Source organism: Drosophila navojoa, chromosome 4 (genome assembly GCF_054131105.1).
Source record: "Drosophila navojoa isolate 15081-1374.11 chromosome 4, UAZ_NAV_1.0, whole genome shotgun sequence".
In the NCBI taxonomy this organism is placed as follows: Eukaryota; Metazoa; Arthropoda; class Insecta; order Diptera; family Drosophilidae; genus Drosophila; species Drosophila navojoa.
The window spans coordinates 3,003,185-3,018,982 of NC_142892.1; the positions used below are offsets into that span (position 1 = coordinate 3,003,185).

General features: G+C 43.7%; 6 protein-coding genes across 8 annotated transcripts; 2 read left to right on the forward strand and 4 right to left on the reverse strand.

Moving 5' to 3' along the window:
- Positions 1-557: 557 nt before the first annotated feature.
- On the reverse strand, positions 558-5,155 carry ssp6 (PDZ domain-containing short spindle 6). The gene is made up of 3 exons (XM_089260429.1): positions 4,931-5,155; positions 2,581-2,946; positions 558-2,518 (listed from the first exon to the last, which is right to left on the reverse strand). The coding sequence occupies exons 1-3, from the start codon at positions 5,153-5,155 to the stop codon at positions 617-619; spliced, it is 2,493 nt and encodes an 830-aa protein (XP_089116555.1). The 3' UTR covers positions 558-616.
- Positions 5,156-5,246: 91 nt separating this feature from the next.
- Positions 5,247-6,386, reverse strand: LOC108651317 (U6 snRNA-associated Sm-like protein LSm5). The gene is made up of 3 exons (XM_018100901.3): positions 6,243-6,386; positions 5,987-6,183; positions 5,247-5,920 (listed from the first exon to the last, which is right to left on the reverse strand). The coding sequence occupies exons 1-3, from the start codon at positions 6,289-6,291 to the stop codon at positions 5,891-5,893; spliced, it is 276 nt and encodes a 91-aa protein (XP_017956390.1). The 5' UTR covers positions 6,292-6,386; the 3' UTR covers positions 5,247-5,890.
- On the forward strand, positions 6,387-9,636 carry thoc7 (THO complex subunit 7). Its single transcript, XM_018100896.3, has 3 exons — positions 6,387-6,546; positions 6,605-6,728; positions 6,784-9,636. Exons 1-3 carry the CDS (start codon positions 6,387-6,389, stop codon positions 7,469-7,471), a joined length of 972 nt encoding a protein of 323 aa, XP_017956385.2. The 3' UTR covers positions 7,472-9,636.
- LOC108651303 (2',5'-phosphodiesterase 12) lies at positions 7,619-9,576 on the reverse strand. The gene has a single exon (XM_018100883.3). It carries the CDS (start codon positions 9,574-9,576, stop codon positions 7,738-7,740), a length of 1,839 nt encoding a protein of 612 aa, XP_017956372.1. The 3' UTR covers positions 7,619-7,737.
- Positions 9,637-9,827: 191 nt separating the features above from the next.
- On the forward strand, positions 9,828-14,144 carry Prp4k (Pre-mRNA processing factor 4 kinase). 3 transcript variants are annotated; one of them, XM_089260428.1, is made up of 11 exons: positions 9,828-10,010; positions 10,121-10,525; positions 10,583-11,618; positions 11,680-11,937; positions 12,015-12,247; positions 12,325-12,433; positions 12,496-13,032; positions 13,104-13,339; positions 13,743-13,789; positions 13,945-14,015; positions 14,104-14,144. In XM_089260428.1, the coding sequence occupies exons 1-8, from the start codon at positions 9,991-9,993 to the stop codon at positions 13,305-13,307; spliced, it is 2,802 nt and encodes a 933-aa protein (XP_089116554.1). In that variant the 5' UTR covers positions 9,828-9,990; the 3' UTR covers positions 13,308-13,339; positions 13,743-13,789; positions 13,945-14,015; positions 14,104-14,144. The 3 variants fall into 3 exon arrangements, with proteins under 3 accessions (XP_089116554.1, XP_017956371.1, XP_017956370.1); XM_018100882.3 differs by having other exon boundaries at positions 10,124-10,525; XM_018100881.3 differs by lacking the exons at positions 13,743-13,789; positions 13,945-14,015; positions 14,104-14,144 and having other exon boundaries at positions 13,104-13,592.
- A 369-nt stretch (positions 14,145-14,513) lies between these two features.
- On the reverse strand, positions 14,514-15,658 carry LOC108651314 (uncharacterized protein C3orf38 homolog). Its single transcript, XM_018100898.3, has 2 exons — positions 15,441-15,658; positions 14,514-15,381 (listed from the first exon to the last, which is right to left on the reverse strand). Exons 1-2 carry the CDS (start codon positions 15,565-15,567, stop codon positions 14,636-14,638), a joined length of 873 nt encoding a protein of 290 aa, XP_017956387.3. The 5' UTR covers positions 15,568-15,658; the 3' UTR covers positions 14,514-14,635.
- Positions 15,659-15,798: the final 140 nt, after the last annotated feature.

Here is a 15,798-nt window from a genome sequence, read left to right on the forward strand (position 1 = left end):
GCATAGCTTTCAGTCTTTAAATAAATCCAAAATCAATTAGAAACTGCAATGCTACATATATCATCATATCATATGTATGTTTATATTGTTTGTATATGTTTTTGCAACTGTTTTAAAATTTGAATAGTTTAAAATTTGGCTCTATGATGTTTCTCAATCATTTGCTACTTGCTTCGATGTAAAAATTTTCATGCACCGGCCCCCAAATATAAATGCACTCAATGCTGCCAGACTGTTGAGGAATGTAAGATTTCGGCTGACGTGCATTTAGGTTGGATGGCTGTATGAAAGACGGTTTATGTTTAGCTGAACTAGACGTTGACTCGATGTGGCCTCCTAAGGCATATGCATATGTTTTGCATTTCTCTCTTTAAATGTAAAATTATTAAAATTTGGCTGCATGATGTTTCATTCAGTTTCTGTTTCGATGTACAAATGTTCGTGTAGAGACCCCCAATGGGAAATACACTCAGCGCAGCCATACTGCTAAGACATTCGAATGTGGTTAGTTAATGACAATTTGAATCGCTGTTTTGGATTTTTAGAGTGCACTCTCATAGGGGTCGGCTTGAAAGACGGTATTTGTTTAGTTGCACGAGTTGTTGATGGACGTTGCCTACAGACGCGTTGCTTCCGACACGGTGGCAACGTCGCAGCCATTGTCCGTTGGCTGCTGTTGTCCTGTAGAGCTGGCCACATCCTTCGTTGGCCTGGGCAGGTGCGAATAGTAGCCCAACTGACAGGAGTTTTGATGAGATAGCTTTTGTGTTTGACTTAGCTGATATTGCGCCGCCTTCAGCGCCTGCTGCTGCTGTGGTGTTAGACAATCGCAGGCGGCCAGGAGCTCCTCTGTGGACTTGGCCGTTATGGTGGTGGTCGTGGTGGTCGTCAGCTCACCCACAAATTCGGTAGGAGGCGGCGCATAGTTCTCCACATCGCCATAGGTGGAATAGCGGCCATACGGATTGCGCCTAGGCATGGAATGCCGTTGTTGTGCTATTTGCAGTTTCACCGCCGGCTTAATGGCAACTGTATCCAAATAGCCGTAGTTGAAGCTTTGGCCCACAAGCGTCTTGGTTGCTAGATTATCCCAGGATTTGGGCTTTTGCACGTAAGCAATGGTGTTTGGATAGATCTGTGAGGGCTGCACTTGAGTAGCTGTCATATGGTAATGCGGATGATGATGATGATGTCCATGTTGTTGTTGCTGCTGTTGATGTTGCTGTTGCTGCTGATGTTGCTGTTGCTGCTGCTGCTGCTGCTGGGAATGCTGCTCATAGGATTGCCTGGACTTGGTCGAGTGTTGCCTGGAAGACTGTGCCGCCTCGCTCTTAGGCTCCCAGAACAGCGTATCCGTGCTAATGGAGGTGGTATATGACGCCGAGTCAGCGGGTGCGAATTCACTCGAGGTGCAGGAATGCAGACTACAATGGCTAGCCAATCCAGAGGCTAAATCAAAATAGCGGGACCGAACGCTGCTCGCCTGTGAAGGCGCCTGCTGATGATAATGATGATGTGAGTGCTGCTGCTCCTGTGGCTGTTGCTGTTGCTGCTGCTGCTGCTCTTGTGCATGTCGATGATGATGATGATGGTGGTGGTGATGATGGTGATTAGGCTGCCGATCCACGGTCGCAGCTGGCTTGGTTACATTGGCGCCAGGCGAGGCATGTGTCTTGGTTGCCTGCTTCTCTTTAGACTCCAATCTCTCCTTTTCTTTCTCTCTCTCCCTCTCTCGATGCTTGTGCTTGTGCTCCTTGTGCTGGCGATGGCGACGCCGTGAGGGCACGCACTGTGTCTCGCAGCAGGGGCTGGCCAGATCGTAGGCATCCAGGCTCACATTGTCGCCGTTGCTGTGCGACTTCTCCGCAGACTTCCAGCGAAAGTGGCCCAAGCAGGGATTGCAGGAGTGTCCATTGCCATGGCAATGCTTGGTCTTCTGCTTGGCTGGGGGCTTGTGCTTCTCGCAGGTTCGCGGCGGCGGCGCTGGTGGCTTCACTGTGCTAGCTGCTCCGCTTGCTCCTCCTCCCCCTCCTCCTCCTCCTCCTCCTCCTGCACTCGCACTGTGGTACTGACTGTTAGCTGTTACCTGGCTGCAGCTATTGGTGTCCAGTGACTCGGTTCTCTGCAGCACATAGTGCTGATCCCCTCCAGCAGCTGCCGCACCTCCTGGCAGCACATAGCGGTACCGGTAGCTGGGATCCAGATAGTGATACGTGAGCATAAACTGTGCGGGTGGAGGAATTATAACTGGCTGCTGTCTCAGTGCGATATTAGCCACATCCTCTGTGGACAAAGCGGGCCTATAGAAGCCCGGCTCATTCGCACTCGCCTCTGTTGGGGAGACGCCTTCTCCGTCACTTGGCGAGGTATTGGCATTTGCTTTCTTTCTCGCCGGCAAGCTGTGCGTCTTCCACTTGCCCTCCAGCAGCTCCCGCTCACGCAGATGCACTCGCTCCAGCTCGTTCATCTTCTGCTGCAACAGACTCTGCAGCTGTATATAGCGCATGTGCAGATCAACCTATACATAAGAACACATTTTCTTAGAGGATCGTCTACAGCATTTGACATGCTCGAGCTCACCTTTCTCACACAATCCTCGAAGAGCACAACCATTCGCATGCGCATATCGCATTTCTTGATAAACTCCACAATGGTCTTATGATCCGCCTTCTCCATATCGTGGCCATTGATGGAGAGTATAACGTCGCCTTCACGCATCCCAGCTCGATAGGCCGGTCCACCGTATTCCACATAGTCCACATACGTAATCATCTCCAGCTCTTCGTCGCATTTGTAGTGTATGCCGTAGCTCTGCAGTGTGAAGCCATACGAATCGTTTCTCTTCTCCACAATGATCGTGCGACGTCTGCGATCCTCGTCCGGCTTGGAGCCAGGCAGCAAACGCTCCGATTTATAGCGGCCCAAAATGTGAGTGGAGCGTGAAAGCTGCGAGTATACGGAGAGGTTACAAAGTGTTCAAGATATTGGATAGTAATAGGAGTACATGGGAGTGGATGTGTGAATGTCAGAAGGATTTAAGTCATAGAGGCGCTCTTGGAATAATCGGTGAGTCGATCTACTTTTGATTCCGCTCTTAGTTAGACTTTCAAAATACCTAAATGCCTTAGCGAAAAGCATCATCCATATATTAATTCATTAATATCATAACTCTATCAAATATATATAATTTATAAAGCTTAACTTAATCCTCATTAACCCTTCAACCCTTGGATAAATGCCGTTTCTTGTTTTCATTTTGAAGCGCTTTAAAAGGCGAAAAACTAAGCCATTTATGTCAACTCAAATGTCCTAATACTTTCTCTCCTTGTCTCGGTCTTTCAATATATATATAAATCTGTCTATTGCCTCCTCTCGCCTTCTCGCTCCCCGAAGCAATAAAGCTTTAATGAAAGGCCCAGTCGCTGTCTATTTAACTGTGCTGTCTGTGTGCGTCTTGTTTGCCTGCCATTGTTTCAAATCCTATCTCTTTTGCTTCCCCTCTCTCCCAGCGGCCATTTGACCCGTCTAAAGCCCAGTGAAAGTGTTAGCTTGAAGGAAGAACTCCTCATACCATATTCATGAAATACTTTTTTGTTAAAAGCCGTGACAGCTGGGCAAACATCATTTGGTTGTGGCGTTGTCTGCGGGCATTCGTTGTGCCACATTTGTGGCTGGCCATAGATGATGATGATCCCCAGGTGTAAACTACTATTCATACCCTGTAAGCTATGGGTGGACAGAAGGGCTTATATAGCTGTTGAGCCATGTCAAACACTTAGCTTGTCAAACTTATCTTTGTCTTTACGTACATACATATATAGATAGTACTGGGTATACAATAAAGCAAACTTATATACTATACCTAGCTTCTACTATATCATCTTACACTACCTTATAAACTTATATAGCGAGACTACCATTTGCGTTGTTCACTACTCGCATTTTCTTCATAAATATTAAATGCAATAGAGCGTCCAGAAAACACAGATGAAATGAAATTTCATTCTAAAGAGAAGTTAAAAGAAAAATAGTAAAACAAGTTTAAGCTTAAAGTTGCCCAAAGAAAACACTGAAAAGAAAATGCAAAAGCAACAACATATGAAAACCCAAAAAGGTCTATCCATGACAAACAGTTCCGGTTTGGGCTTCATTAAGCACAACACAAAAATCTCATAAAAAAACATAATTGAATTAATTTTGTGTGGGCGTAGCAAGAGAAGGGGAGAGAAGTAGTGGCAAGGAAGGCCAGGAATAAGCAGTGGGGGAGGAAGACCAAATATTACGTGGAGTGTGGAATAAAGAAAGATTGATGAATAAAAGGACGGGAGAAGGGAGGAGACGATAGAAGGCTAGAGGATAGAAAAATATATGAACGAAGAAGCTGTAATTATGTAGAAGAGAAAAAAATCCACAGGGGAGCAGGGCAGCAGAGCATAGGAACAGAGGAGCATAGGAGCACGTAGGAGCAGAATCGTTGAAAAAATAACAGTTAGCAAAGGTGAGCAGGAGAGATGGAGGTCGGCTATTTCCGTAACATTAAATTATTGAAGACTGATTTGAGCCGCTGCTTTGGTTTGGCTTTTGCTTCGCCAATTGTCTGGCCAAGCGTAAGCTTTGGCTATGGCAACGGACTAAAGGTTAAACAGCTGAGGCGGCTTTCAACCCCAGCTCGACCCACACCGAAGGGAAAAGCCACCACCAAGGCAAACATATATAAACACATATAGAAAGGGAGTGAAAGAGAAAGAGCTAAATTCACCACCCGCCGCCGCCGCAAGGCGATTTCAATTGAGCTGCAGGACAACACATTATGACTCAATAAGCAGCCAGCTGGCGTTGGAGGAGGGGGAGCTGGAGGACCAAGAGGACGAGGACGATGAGAATTTTGTACTTTGTCGACTTTTGATTTAATGCATATTAGTCACATTACCTGCGCATACTCAAGCTCCTCGTCGCTGGCATCGAGACTTTTGTGATGGTACTTTAGACGACCCAAGCTGCCCGTTCCATTCACGTAGTGGGAAGCCGTTGGCTGTTGGCTGCTAGCGGCGGCTGCTATCAGTGAGCCCACCGAGGTGGCATTGGAAACAGACATGGAGACGGCTGCAGCTGTTGTCGCCGCCGACGCAATGCTCTGGCGGCTCATGCTGTTCATGGTTTCGTTGTCTATTGATTTCTACACTCAATCATTTTGCTAGGTAGCCAAAAAGAAAAAAGCCCGACAACAGATACCGACAAAAACTACACAAATTATATCGCGTTTTATAAATAATAATAGATCTCCATATATATTAATAAACACCTGCGCAACAGCTCGCTTCAATCACCGACCAAGTTACAATTGCAATTAGTCATAAGAATTGACTAGCAAATGCTGCGCTACTATTTGTTTTGTTGAAAAGAAACTTTTTTCATATTCGTTTGTCGTGTGTGTTTCCGCTTCGTTTGTTCCACTTCCGTTCGAGCTTGGTGCCGTACTGAATGTGGCAGCGGCCAATGGGGAGTACGTGCAACCAGAATATTACCGTTAGTACTTATATTTATGGCACATGTTGACTGTCAGCCGTTCATGTTGCATATAGAAGGCAGTAGACATACCGTGCGCTCAAATTTAAATTCGCATGCGCAGAGTTGCCACCTAGAGAGAGCATAACAGTAACAGGAGCATGCACACTATGAGACGTTTGATTACGAGCAGCTGGTAGCACTCTCTAGAATTATCAAATGAAGTGTTCGGTTTCCTTTCTATTTGTTTATTAAGAGTTGCCACTTGGAGGAGGCAACAGCAGCAGCCTTAAATGGCAGCACCATATAGACTGACCGAATGAAACAATCGAAATCCTTTTTTCTTATTTGTGTTTATTAGAAGTTTATATGGTTCAATATATTGCTATTCAGCAAGCTCGCCACCAGGGACCAACTGCAATAGGTGGAATAATATAAATACTATATATGAGAAATCTCAATCATATGCTAAATTACTCACCATTGTAATGTTGTTACCATTTAGCAGTATCTGGTCGAGCTTTGTAATTCGGCGTCCATCGGGCGTATTTTCGTACTCTGTGACATCGTCTAGCAACATGTTGACGAAGTCATCAAAGCCCAATAGAGTGCCCACCATTTCCTTGTCGTTTTTCATGATGATGTGAATCCGCGAACCAATGCATTTATCCACCAGTTCTGCCGGCAACACGCTAAACGTTTTATATATGAAACAATACACGTATTTTGTTACTTACCCAATGGCATAAGTGTGGATATGTTAGCGGGCGGCGGCACAGCAGTCATTTTGAGGAATTTCAGTCAATAAACTAATTGGAAGTAACAAATACGCTTGCCGCACTTTATACGTATCTTATAATGTCAATTGCTTGCGATAATCCATGAAATATGAAGTATCGACTATCGCCAATAACGATTGCATATATATGTGTGGTGACTTTCAGACTATCGATAGGTTTCAAAAGCGTAGCTATAGCTGTCGAAAAAACAGCCGGTGTTTTGTGTTTGGTAAAATAAATAAAATGGCAACAATGAACGATGGTGAGCTATTCTCAGTTTATAAAATAAAACGTGTAACAGCTAATTGGTTTCTATGCAGAGGAGATTATAAAACAGCGTCTACTTATTGACGGCGATGGCACAGGCGAAGATCGCAGGCTGAACATGCTGTTGAAGCAGTTTCTCAAGTGGGCCAACTCCAAAAACGATTCGCCAGAGACCAAGTACAATTTACTATAAATAATGAAGTATTAAATATTAATAAGACTAAAATTTCAGTCAAATCATGTACGATCGTTTGATGGCACAGTTGGCGCAATGTCAATTTGCAGCACTGAAGAATGTATACACGTTACGGATGATCAAGGAGGAGCAGGAGAACTACGCGAAACTAGCTGAAAAACATAAAGAGAGCATCGAACTTGCCAAAGAGGAGATCGAGGCAAGCAAAAAGGAACTTATCATAGCTAAGGAAATACGCAAAAATAAAATGGAGTACGATTTGCTGGCATCGTTAATCGAGGAGCAGCCCGATCGCAAGGATACAGAGAAACAAATCGAGGTCATCAAAAAGGAAATCGACAAACTAACACAAAAGAAGCTAAAGATGGAGCACAAATTCCAGAAGCGTCGCAACGATTTCACACTTTTAATGTACACCATACATGAGCTAGAGCAGCAGCTGGAGGAGGAAAACAGCTCCGGGTCATCAGACTCAAGTGATAGCGACGCCGCATCCGAATCGAATGATAATAATGGCATCATGGAAGTCAGCGACGATGACGATGATGAACTAAATAATATCGTTACCACAAAATTCGACAGCAATCGAGGCAAATCGAAAGAAAACTCTGCCTCAACCGAAAGCTCCAAGGAGCCCATGACCATGTCAGTGGACGAAGATGCAGTGCTGGAGCTAAGCATCGAAAAGGATGACCACGATGTGGACGTTGCAGTGGCCAGTTAAACAAGAGTACAATTATATAATAGACCTACACAGTCATCGATGCGGGTTCCACTCCATATTTTAAGCGATCGAAGGCGTCGATGGTTCCAGCTTAAATGTAGAGAGCTGTTTAAGTAAAGATAGGTTGACAATGTTCACTCCTTAACGGTTAAAAAAAAAACGTTTATTCTTATACAAAAAAGACAACAGAAATCATAATCTAATTACAACAACCAAATCGATACTATCGACAGTTTATATAGTTCTAACTATATAGTAAATTGCTATTAACAAGATTTAAATGCTAGATCCGCAATGAGAGCCACATGATCTGAGGGGAATTTAACGGATGGTATAGCCTCATTCTCGCTCAACTGTTCTAGCGTGGGCAACGGCACAGATTGCAGGAGATCGAAACAGTCGTTTTGATAGAATATGTAATCCAAGCAGGCAGCGAATAGATTTGTATAGTTAGTATAAGGCGGAGTGCCACAGGCGGAGCTCATTAGGAAAGGCTGTCGAAGCTCCACATCTTCGACAGCTTCCTTTTCATTGCTGCGCCAATCCACAAAATCCTTGCCCACAAACTGCTCCGTCATCAGCTTATAGATGCCGCATTCCGGTACGCTATTGAAGTCGCCACAAAATATTAGACCAATATTTTGAGAAGTGATATTGCGCTCCTTTATGACTTGTTTGTAGATGTGCTCCACGAAGATGACCGAAAAGCCGATCTGTAGCAGTCGTATATGATCGGCATCTGGATGAAAGTATAAATGGGTGTTGGCCACCAAAACATAGCGACCAGTCTCCTTCACTTGCAGCAAAGACAATTGCAACGTAGTGGTTCGTTCGCAGATGCGCTTGGCTAGCTGCTCGTTGCTCTTAATTCTATTCCACAGCGGCGTAAAAACAGGCAGCGTGCTTATGTTATCACCCAGGTGCAGAACATAGTTCTTCACCAATTCAAATCTTGAGGTGCGATAGAATAGAGCAATACCTTCGGCGCAGGTTCCTTTGGGTGTCATGATGCCAGTAAAGCTGTGCAGTACGTGCTTTAGATCATGCTCAAAAATCTTCAAATCCACCTCCTGCAGGCACATGAGGTCCGCATTGTAGCCCAGCAGCTCCTTAATAAACAGCTGCTTGCGATAATCGATTTTAAGTGCATCCGCCGCACAATAGGGAAACAGAGTCTTACGCGCATAATCTCCATCAGCATAAAGATCGGCCAGCAGATTGTAGCTGACCACCCGTATTGCATTGGGATCACTTAAAGGCTGCTTAGTATATTGATGACGCTGTTCAAATGGACAGTCCGTGGGTCCTACCTGCACGGGTAATTTACTGATGCATTCTGTAGCTGGGCCAAGGAGACCCTGCTCGTTACCTGGCCTAATTACCAGCTTCAGATAATGACCAACGTCTGATGCAGAGGTCTGATAGATGAATCCTTCCGCACAGCGCTCCCAGGCGACCTTCTCATTAAATATACCATTTGCTGGCTTTACTGCCCTATACCATTCAGCTATACTATGCTCGCGGCTGGCGAACTCCAGATCAAGCTTTAATGGATAAACCAGAAAACCTGCTAAAATGGAGCTGGGCAATTGTACTGAATCAATCCAAGGCTGATTAAGCAGCACATCAAAGTTGGTGTCGTGTATTCGCAACTTCAATCCATCCGCCGAGCTCTTGAGCAGCTCTTCAAAGGTTACGCCCAGAATTTGTTCCTCGGAGCCTTCCCGACGGAACTCCACAACAATCTTATTAGGAATGACAGCCAACGGTGCCTCGACAGCTGCTGCTCCTTTTAGTTTCTTCTTACTCTTTTTGGTGAGCTCCTTTTCAACATTGTTGCGTATGCGTAGGAGCGCTTCATCCACGCGCTCGCTCATGCGTCGACAAAAGTTAAAGCTGCGATCCAATTTAAGCTCCTGGTTGGCGTAACGAAATGTAATGTGAAGCTCTTCTGTGTTTTGTGCATTGCGGAAATAAACTTTGTCCATGGCGACGGCTGTGCTATGCGGCCGTAAACTACGTAATGAAGTCGAAAGTGCAGTTCCTCGCAATTGTTGATAAACTAATGTGTGTAGCGAACAAAAATGAAGAAACTTTCCAATCATTGCCGGCGTGCTGCACTCTGTTAAGTTAACATACAAATGTTACGGCGGTTGAATTGAAAACAGGATTTAAGAAAATAGTGAATTAACAGATAATAAATTTGAGCTAATAACTACTTGTTGTACTGTTTATGTCATTTTGCTTTATAAGGAGGTTTACTTATTTTAAGCTGGGGAAATGTAAATAATAATCAATCGATGTCATATACTCGCAGCTATCGAGCTGTTAACTATCTGTTATTTTATAGAACTAGTTCATTAACTAATTTGTACAGTTTATCGGTCGTGAACTGGTAGCAAACGTTTGGACACAAGTCGGATGCAAATATAAAATCGCACGCCACAACCTACAAGTTAAATTTGTAATAAAATTAACTAGGTAACACTGCATGCCCAAGCTACAATCCATCATACACAATGACGAGTGACGACAAGAGGTAGGGTATAAATATAAAATTATATATTAAGTAAAAGTTTGTGAGGTTATGTGTGTGTGTGTGTGAGAAATCTGTGTTGTGTGTATGTATATTAATTTAATTTTTTCAAGCAGTTACGACTCCAGCGACAACAGCGAGGCCGAGGAGCGACACGCCAAGCATAAGAAGTCTAAAAAGCATAAGAAACACAAAAAGTCTAGCAGCAGTGATAAGGTGCACAAAAAACACAAGAAATCAAAAAAGCGCCATCAGCGTCACAGCGAATCTTCTAATGCATCCGAGAAACAGCAGCTCATACGAAACAATGTAGCGACTCAAGGTCTGAGTAGCAAATTCACTGAGTTGATGCAAGCCAGTCGTGAGCGTAGCTCAAGACTGACGCCCAATGGCGCCGATTTTCGTGTTGTCAAACCAAATACAGATCCATGTAGCTTGGTTGAAGAGATTACCAAGACCATACAGAACAAGGTGCGGCCTGTACTTGAAGTGGCCACATCTGGTAGTGAGAGTGATGTGTAGGTATTGAACATATATAAATGTGACGCGTAACTCATAGATCATATGTATTCTAGCCCCATTGACGTAGCCAGTCCTGTGTTGATGCCAGATAAGCTCGAGGATGAGCTAAATTTGGAGGAGCTAATGCGACAAAAGGCTCTTCTGCAAGCACGCTTGGGTGCCTACATGTCTGACACTGAAGGCGATGAGAGTCGTCCCAATTCGTTGCAGCTCAAGCGTCAATTGCAGCAACCCCATCAGCCACAGCAACCCGTAGTTGCAGCTATCGAGGCGCCGAAGCGTAGGCCGAACTCGCAGTCTGCACTGCAGCTGGCAACTGCAACTAGTAAACATGCTAATAATAAACAGTCTAACATCAATAACTCAAACGAACCCGATGTTATATTATTGGATGATTCTAGTGGTAGTCAGCGTACGCCCTCGCCCACACCAGAGAAGCGAAGACGACAATCATCGCCCACGGTCCCACAAAGAAGTCGGCCACAACAGCAGCGGGACTCGCGTGATCGTCGTTCGCTCCGAGATCAACGAAGTCGCACGCCTCGCCGACGCAGTGAGCAACAGCTACAGCAGCAGCAGAGACGTCATCACCAAGAGTACAACAGGAACATGGAGGATCTACGACAGGAGATCAATCGTGATAAGCAGCGAGAGAGACGCGAACAAAGTCGTGATCGTGAAAGGCGACCAGATAGAGATAATCGACAGCAGCAGTCAGAGCGTGGAGGTAGGCAGCGCGAGCGTGAGCGCGAACGAGACCGTGATCGTGATCGCGATCGCTGGCAACGTCCACGTTCGCATAGTCGTAGTAAGTTTGAATCAGATAGAAGGCGAGAGCGTGAACGTCAGCTGGAGCAGGATCGGGGCGGTGAGCGTGGCGCAGGATCCGGACGTGGAGCACGCTCTGGCAATGGTGTGGGCGCTGCCGATCGCGATCGCTATAAAGGCTCTTTAAGCGAGGGGCAGAAAATGCACGAAAAGGAGAGCAGCGACGAGGAAACCAGTCTTGACATAGATATCAACGAGGACGAGGATGATGAGGAGCGTATCATTGAGATGCGTCGCAAGCAACGTGAGGAGCTGGTCAAGGTGAGTCCAATGCAAATAAATATAGCTCCTATTATAGATACCTATTCCATTTCATTCCTAGAAACTGGTTACCACGGAGGGCAAGTCGTGTACAACCAGCCCGACGCCTCGCAAGTCAAATTCATATGAATCGAGAAGCATTTCACCCGTCTCCTCAAAGCCAGAACAGATGCAGCATTCGCCAACGATTGAAAAAGAAGAGCAGCCGCCTGCTAAGCCCGAAGCTTTCGATGCAAATGCTTCGAAGAACAGCACAGTTAAAGAGAAACGCAACGAATGGGACATGTTTGCCGATCAGGATGTTGATTCAAATTTCGATGTGAGTCGCAGGATTGTAAATGTCGAGCAGGCAACTGCTTAAGCACAAGGTTACTCAATCACTCTCTGTATTTATAGTCCCCTAGTACGATAGTGCACAGTAAGCATCAAATTGAGAATCCTGCTCTAACTGACAATTGGGACGATGCGGAGGGCTATTATCGTGTGCGCATTGGTGAGGTACTGGACAATCGGTACCTCGTCAGTGGCTACACAGGACAAGGCGTGTTCAGCAATGTGGTGCGCAGCAGGGATCAGGCGCGTGGCTCGGCCAATGTGGCTATCAAAATTATACGCAACAACGAGATCATGTAAGTTCGATATCATCAATAGTTACATTTCATTCTTTATTTATTTTGTATGTATGTCCTTAATGCCCTATGTCCAGGCATAAGACAGGTCTGCGTGAGCTGGAAATCCTTAAGAAACTCAACGATGCTGATCCTGATGATCGTTTCCATTGCCTTCGCTTATATCGACACTTTTTCCACAAACAGGTAAGGTGTCTCAAAATATTCTGAAAAATCAATTAATAACCCTCGGAACTCTCTGTGCGTAGCATCTTTGCATGGTGTTTGAGCCGCTGGCCATGAATCTGCGCGAGGTGCTCAAGAAATATGGCAAAAATGTTGGCCTTCACATAAAAGCGGTGCGCAGCTATACTCAGCAACTGTTCCTCGCTCTTAAGCTGCTGAAGAAGACGGGCATATTGCATGCGGACATCAAGCCCGATAATATTCTAGTTAATGAGAATAATTTAATATTGAAGCTGTGCGATTTTGGCTCTGCCTCGGCCATCAGTGAGAATGAAATAACGCCTTATTTGGTATCACGTTTCTATCGAGCACCTGAAATAATATTGGGCATACCCTATGACTATGGCATTGATACGTGGTCAGCCGGTTGCACTATCTACGAACTATATACGGGCAAGATATTGTTCAGTGGCAAGAGCAACAATCAGATGCTCAAGTTCTTTATGGATGTAAAGGGCAAGATACCCAATCGCATTATACGTAAAGGACAATTCAGAGAACAGCATTTTGATCAAAGCTGTAATTTCCTCTATCACGAAATAGACAAATTAACGGAGAGGGTAAGTACAGGGATACATTTGGATATGTATATGGGTAACTAATTAAGCTCGAATCTCATTGAATTATTCAGGAAAAGATCGTCGTGATGCCTGTGGTGAAGCCTACCCGTAACTTGCAACAGGAGCTAATCGCTGATCAAAACTTACCCGATGATCAGCATCGGAAGGTGACACAGCTCAAAGATTTGCTGGAGAATATGTTTGCCTTGGACCCAGGCAAACGTATATCGCTAAATCAGGCACTGACGCATCCCTTTATACAGGAGAAAATGTAGCTCCAAACAGCACAGAGAGCGACACAATAAACGTAATTCAATTATTTGTAGACTATAAGAAATTACGTTAGAAGAAGTTTATCGAGTTATTATTATCACCCGAGCTACAAAACCACACACTCAGCTATCTTTCTATATATATAAATCCTTATATATCTTGATTATATTGATTGTAAGCATATGTACATAATGTTCAGTGGTTCGGCCGAATTGTTATTTGTGTGTGCGTGCTTACACGAACTTAATATATATAAAACTAAGTAATACATTATATATATATATGTATATGCATGTACTTCAGTTACTACTACACACACACACACACACACACACACACAGTTTCGCAATTATATAGTGTGGTATATATACATTATAACATCTAGCTGCAGTTGACTCTCTATCAGAAACTGTTATTAATATTTGATACCATTTCAGTGGACCTCTGCTGATCTATAAAGAAATGGAATCGAGCTGCGCAACTGGTAATAATTTATTTTTGGGCTCACAACAGTTAAAAAAAAAAAAAAAGAAAAAAAAACATTTTTGGGCCAAATTTCTATATTATTTTTACCAACCCCCATTCGGCTTATGTTAAACTCTCAGTTTTAATGCTGTTTGTTTTCTTTGAACTTTGCAGCTAATTCGGCCGAAATTGTGGAAACTGCGCGTCTTGAAACTTTGACACAATTCCACGTCCGGGCGTAAGTTGTGTTTCCTTTTGAAATCGCGTGTCTTACTGAGAAACATTTCTCTTTCTCTCTCTCGTGTTCTGTTTCTAATTCGACAGGTATACCAGGAGGGGCGAGGATTCCTCTTGCGAACGAGCCACAGGTAAAGTAAATAATGGATTGAATTTGTTGCTTTTGCTTGAAGTCTGTTTAGAGACTATTTCGGGTGAAGATGATGCAATAGAGCAGCTATAGGATGTTACCTCATAATTTTGCAATAATATAGTCAGCATTTATTAGACTAGAAAATTAGCTTACAAAATTGTTTAATACATTTGAGAATGAATTCCCAAATCTTAAGTCTGACAGAATTGAACAACCTTTTTAAGTGCGTAAAAATTGTCTGCATAGATTTGTATTAGGTATGTTATATATAGGTATATAATATACATATATTTATATTATATATACGTATTCTCGGTTCACTTTCGCATTTACATAGTTTAGATAGCATACAAAAGAAATTGGAAATTTCTGATAAAAAAACAAAAACTGAAAATTTTCACAGACTAGTTGCTTAGTACATTCTAAACAAATAAATATCAATCAGTCAGCCTTAATTCTAGGTTCTTCATAGTCCTGTAGCTCCTGTTAAGCCACCTAGTCAAGTGCGTCAGTTGGTGTGGGCAGTGTTAATGCTAGTTGTAGCGTCTTGCTTTCATCCAAGGTGTGTAATCGAGGCGGACTTAATTCGCTTCTCAGCAAACACTTGAATTTCTTGGGTTTCCAGTTGTTGCCTTCGTTCGGATCGCGTAGTAGTCCAAAGGCGCACTCGAATACGCCCACAGAGCGTTCGGCTGAGTGCAGTGTGCCACAGCAGAGAACGATAACTTGGCCATAGGGATCGATGCGTCCTTGTACACCAGAATGCGATAAGTTAGGATTGAAGTAGAAGCCAAATGTTTGCTTAGCCTTGACTAAGCATTCGAGCACCTGCTCAGCGCTGCAACATTCAAATTCGCTGGCTCCATCATCCGCAATGACTTTCATCTCCAGGGCTGCATCGCTCCAGAGATCGGACAGAATTAAACTATCACAATTATACTTGTTGAAGAACCATTCACCAAATTTGCGTGCCATCAGATGTATTGGGTAGTCCTGTTCGTTAGTTATCTGCACTAAGGGTGTGTCCGCATGAGTGGAGTCCGGAGCTTTTGAAACTTCCCTATTTAACTGTTTGTCCCAATACTGGATTATTTTCATAACCAAATCGGCTTTTGTGAAGTCTGTTGAGGTGCCAGGTAAACGTGAATTCAGGTATCTAAATAACAGATCTCTTGTGATATGCCGCTTATGTAGAAGTTTGTGTATGTCTCCGACCTGTGTTATAACGTAACCTAAAGCCTCTGTGAGGGAGAGAAAATTTGTTCACCATTGTTCGTAAAATTGTATTTTTTGTTTTTACCTTCGGGCTCATCTATGCTGCATACATTTTTTGTTACACTCCTTGCCAGTTGCAGAAGCACGGGTATATTTGTTTCATTACACAATAGATCGCGCAATCCTGAGCGATGTTGTTCCGATATGGACATGTTATTAATAGCAATTGTTAATATTTAGAAGAAAAGCATTTCCAAACATTTGTCGTTTGCAAGCCAGCTGAGACACCGCTTAAAGTGTGACCATAATCACTTATAATCAGAATAACTTTTTTGCACATTTATGTGCACACTGGTTGATAGTGCTGTAAAATGTGCATATCATAATTAATTACAAACTAAACGCAATTAATTTTGTATTTAATTTGCACGGTTTTAATAAAC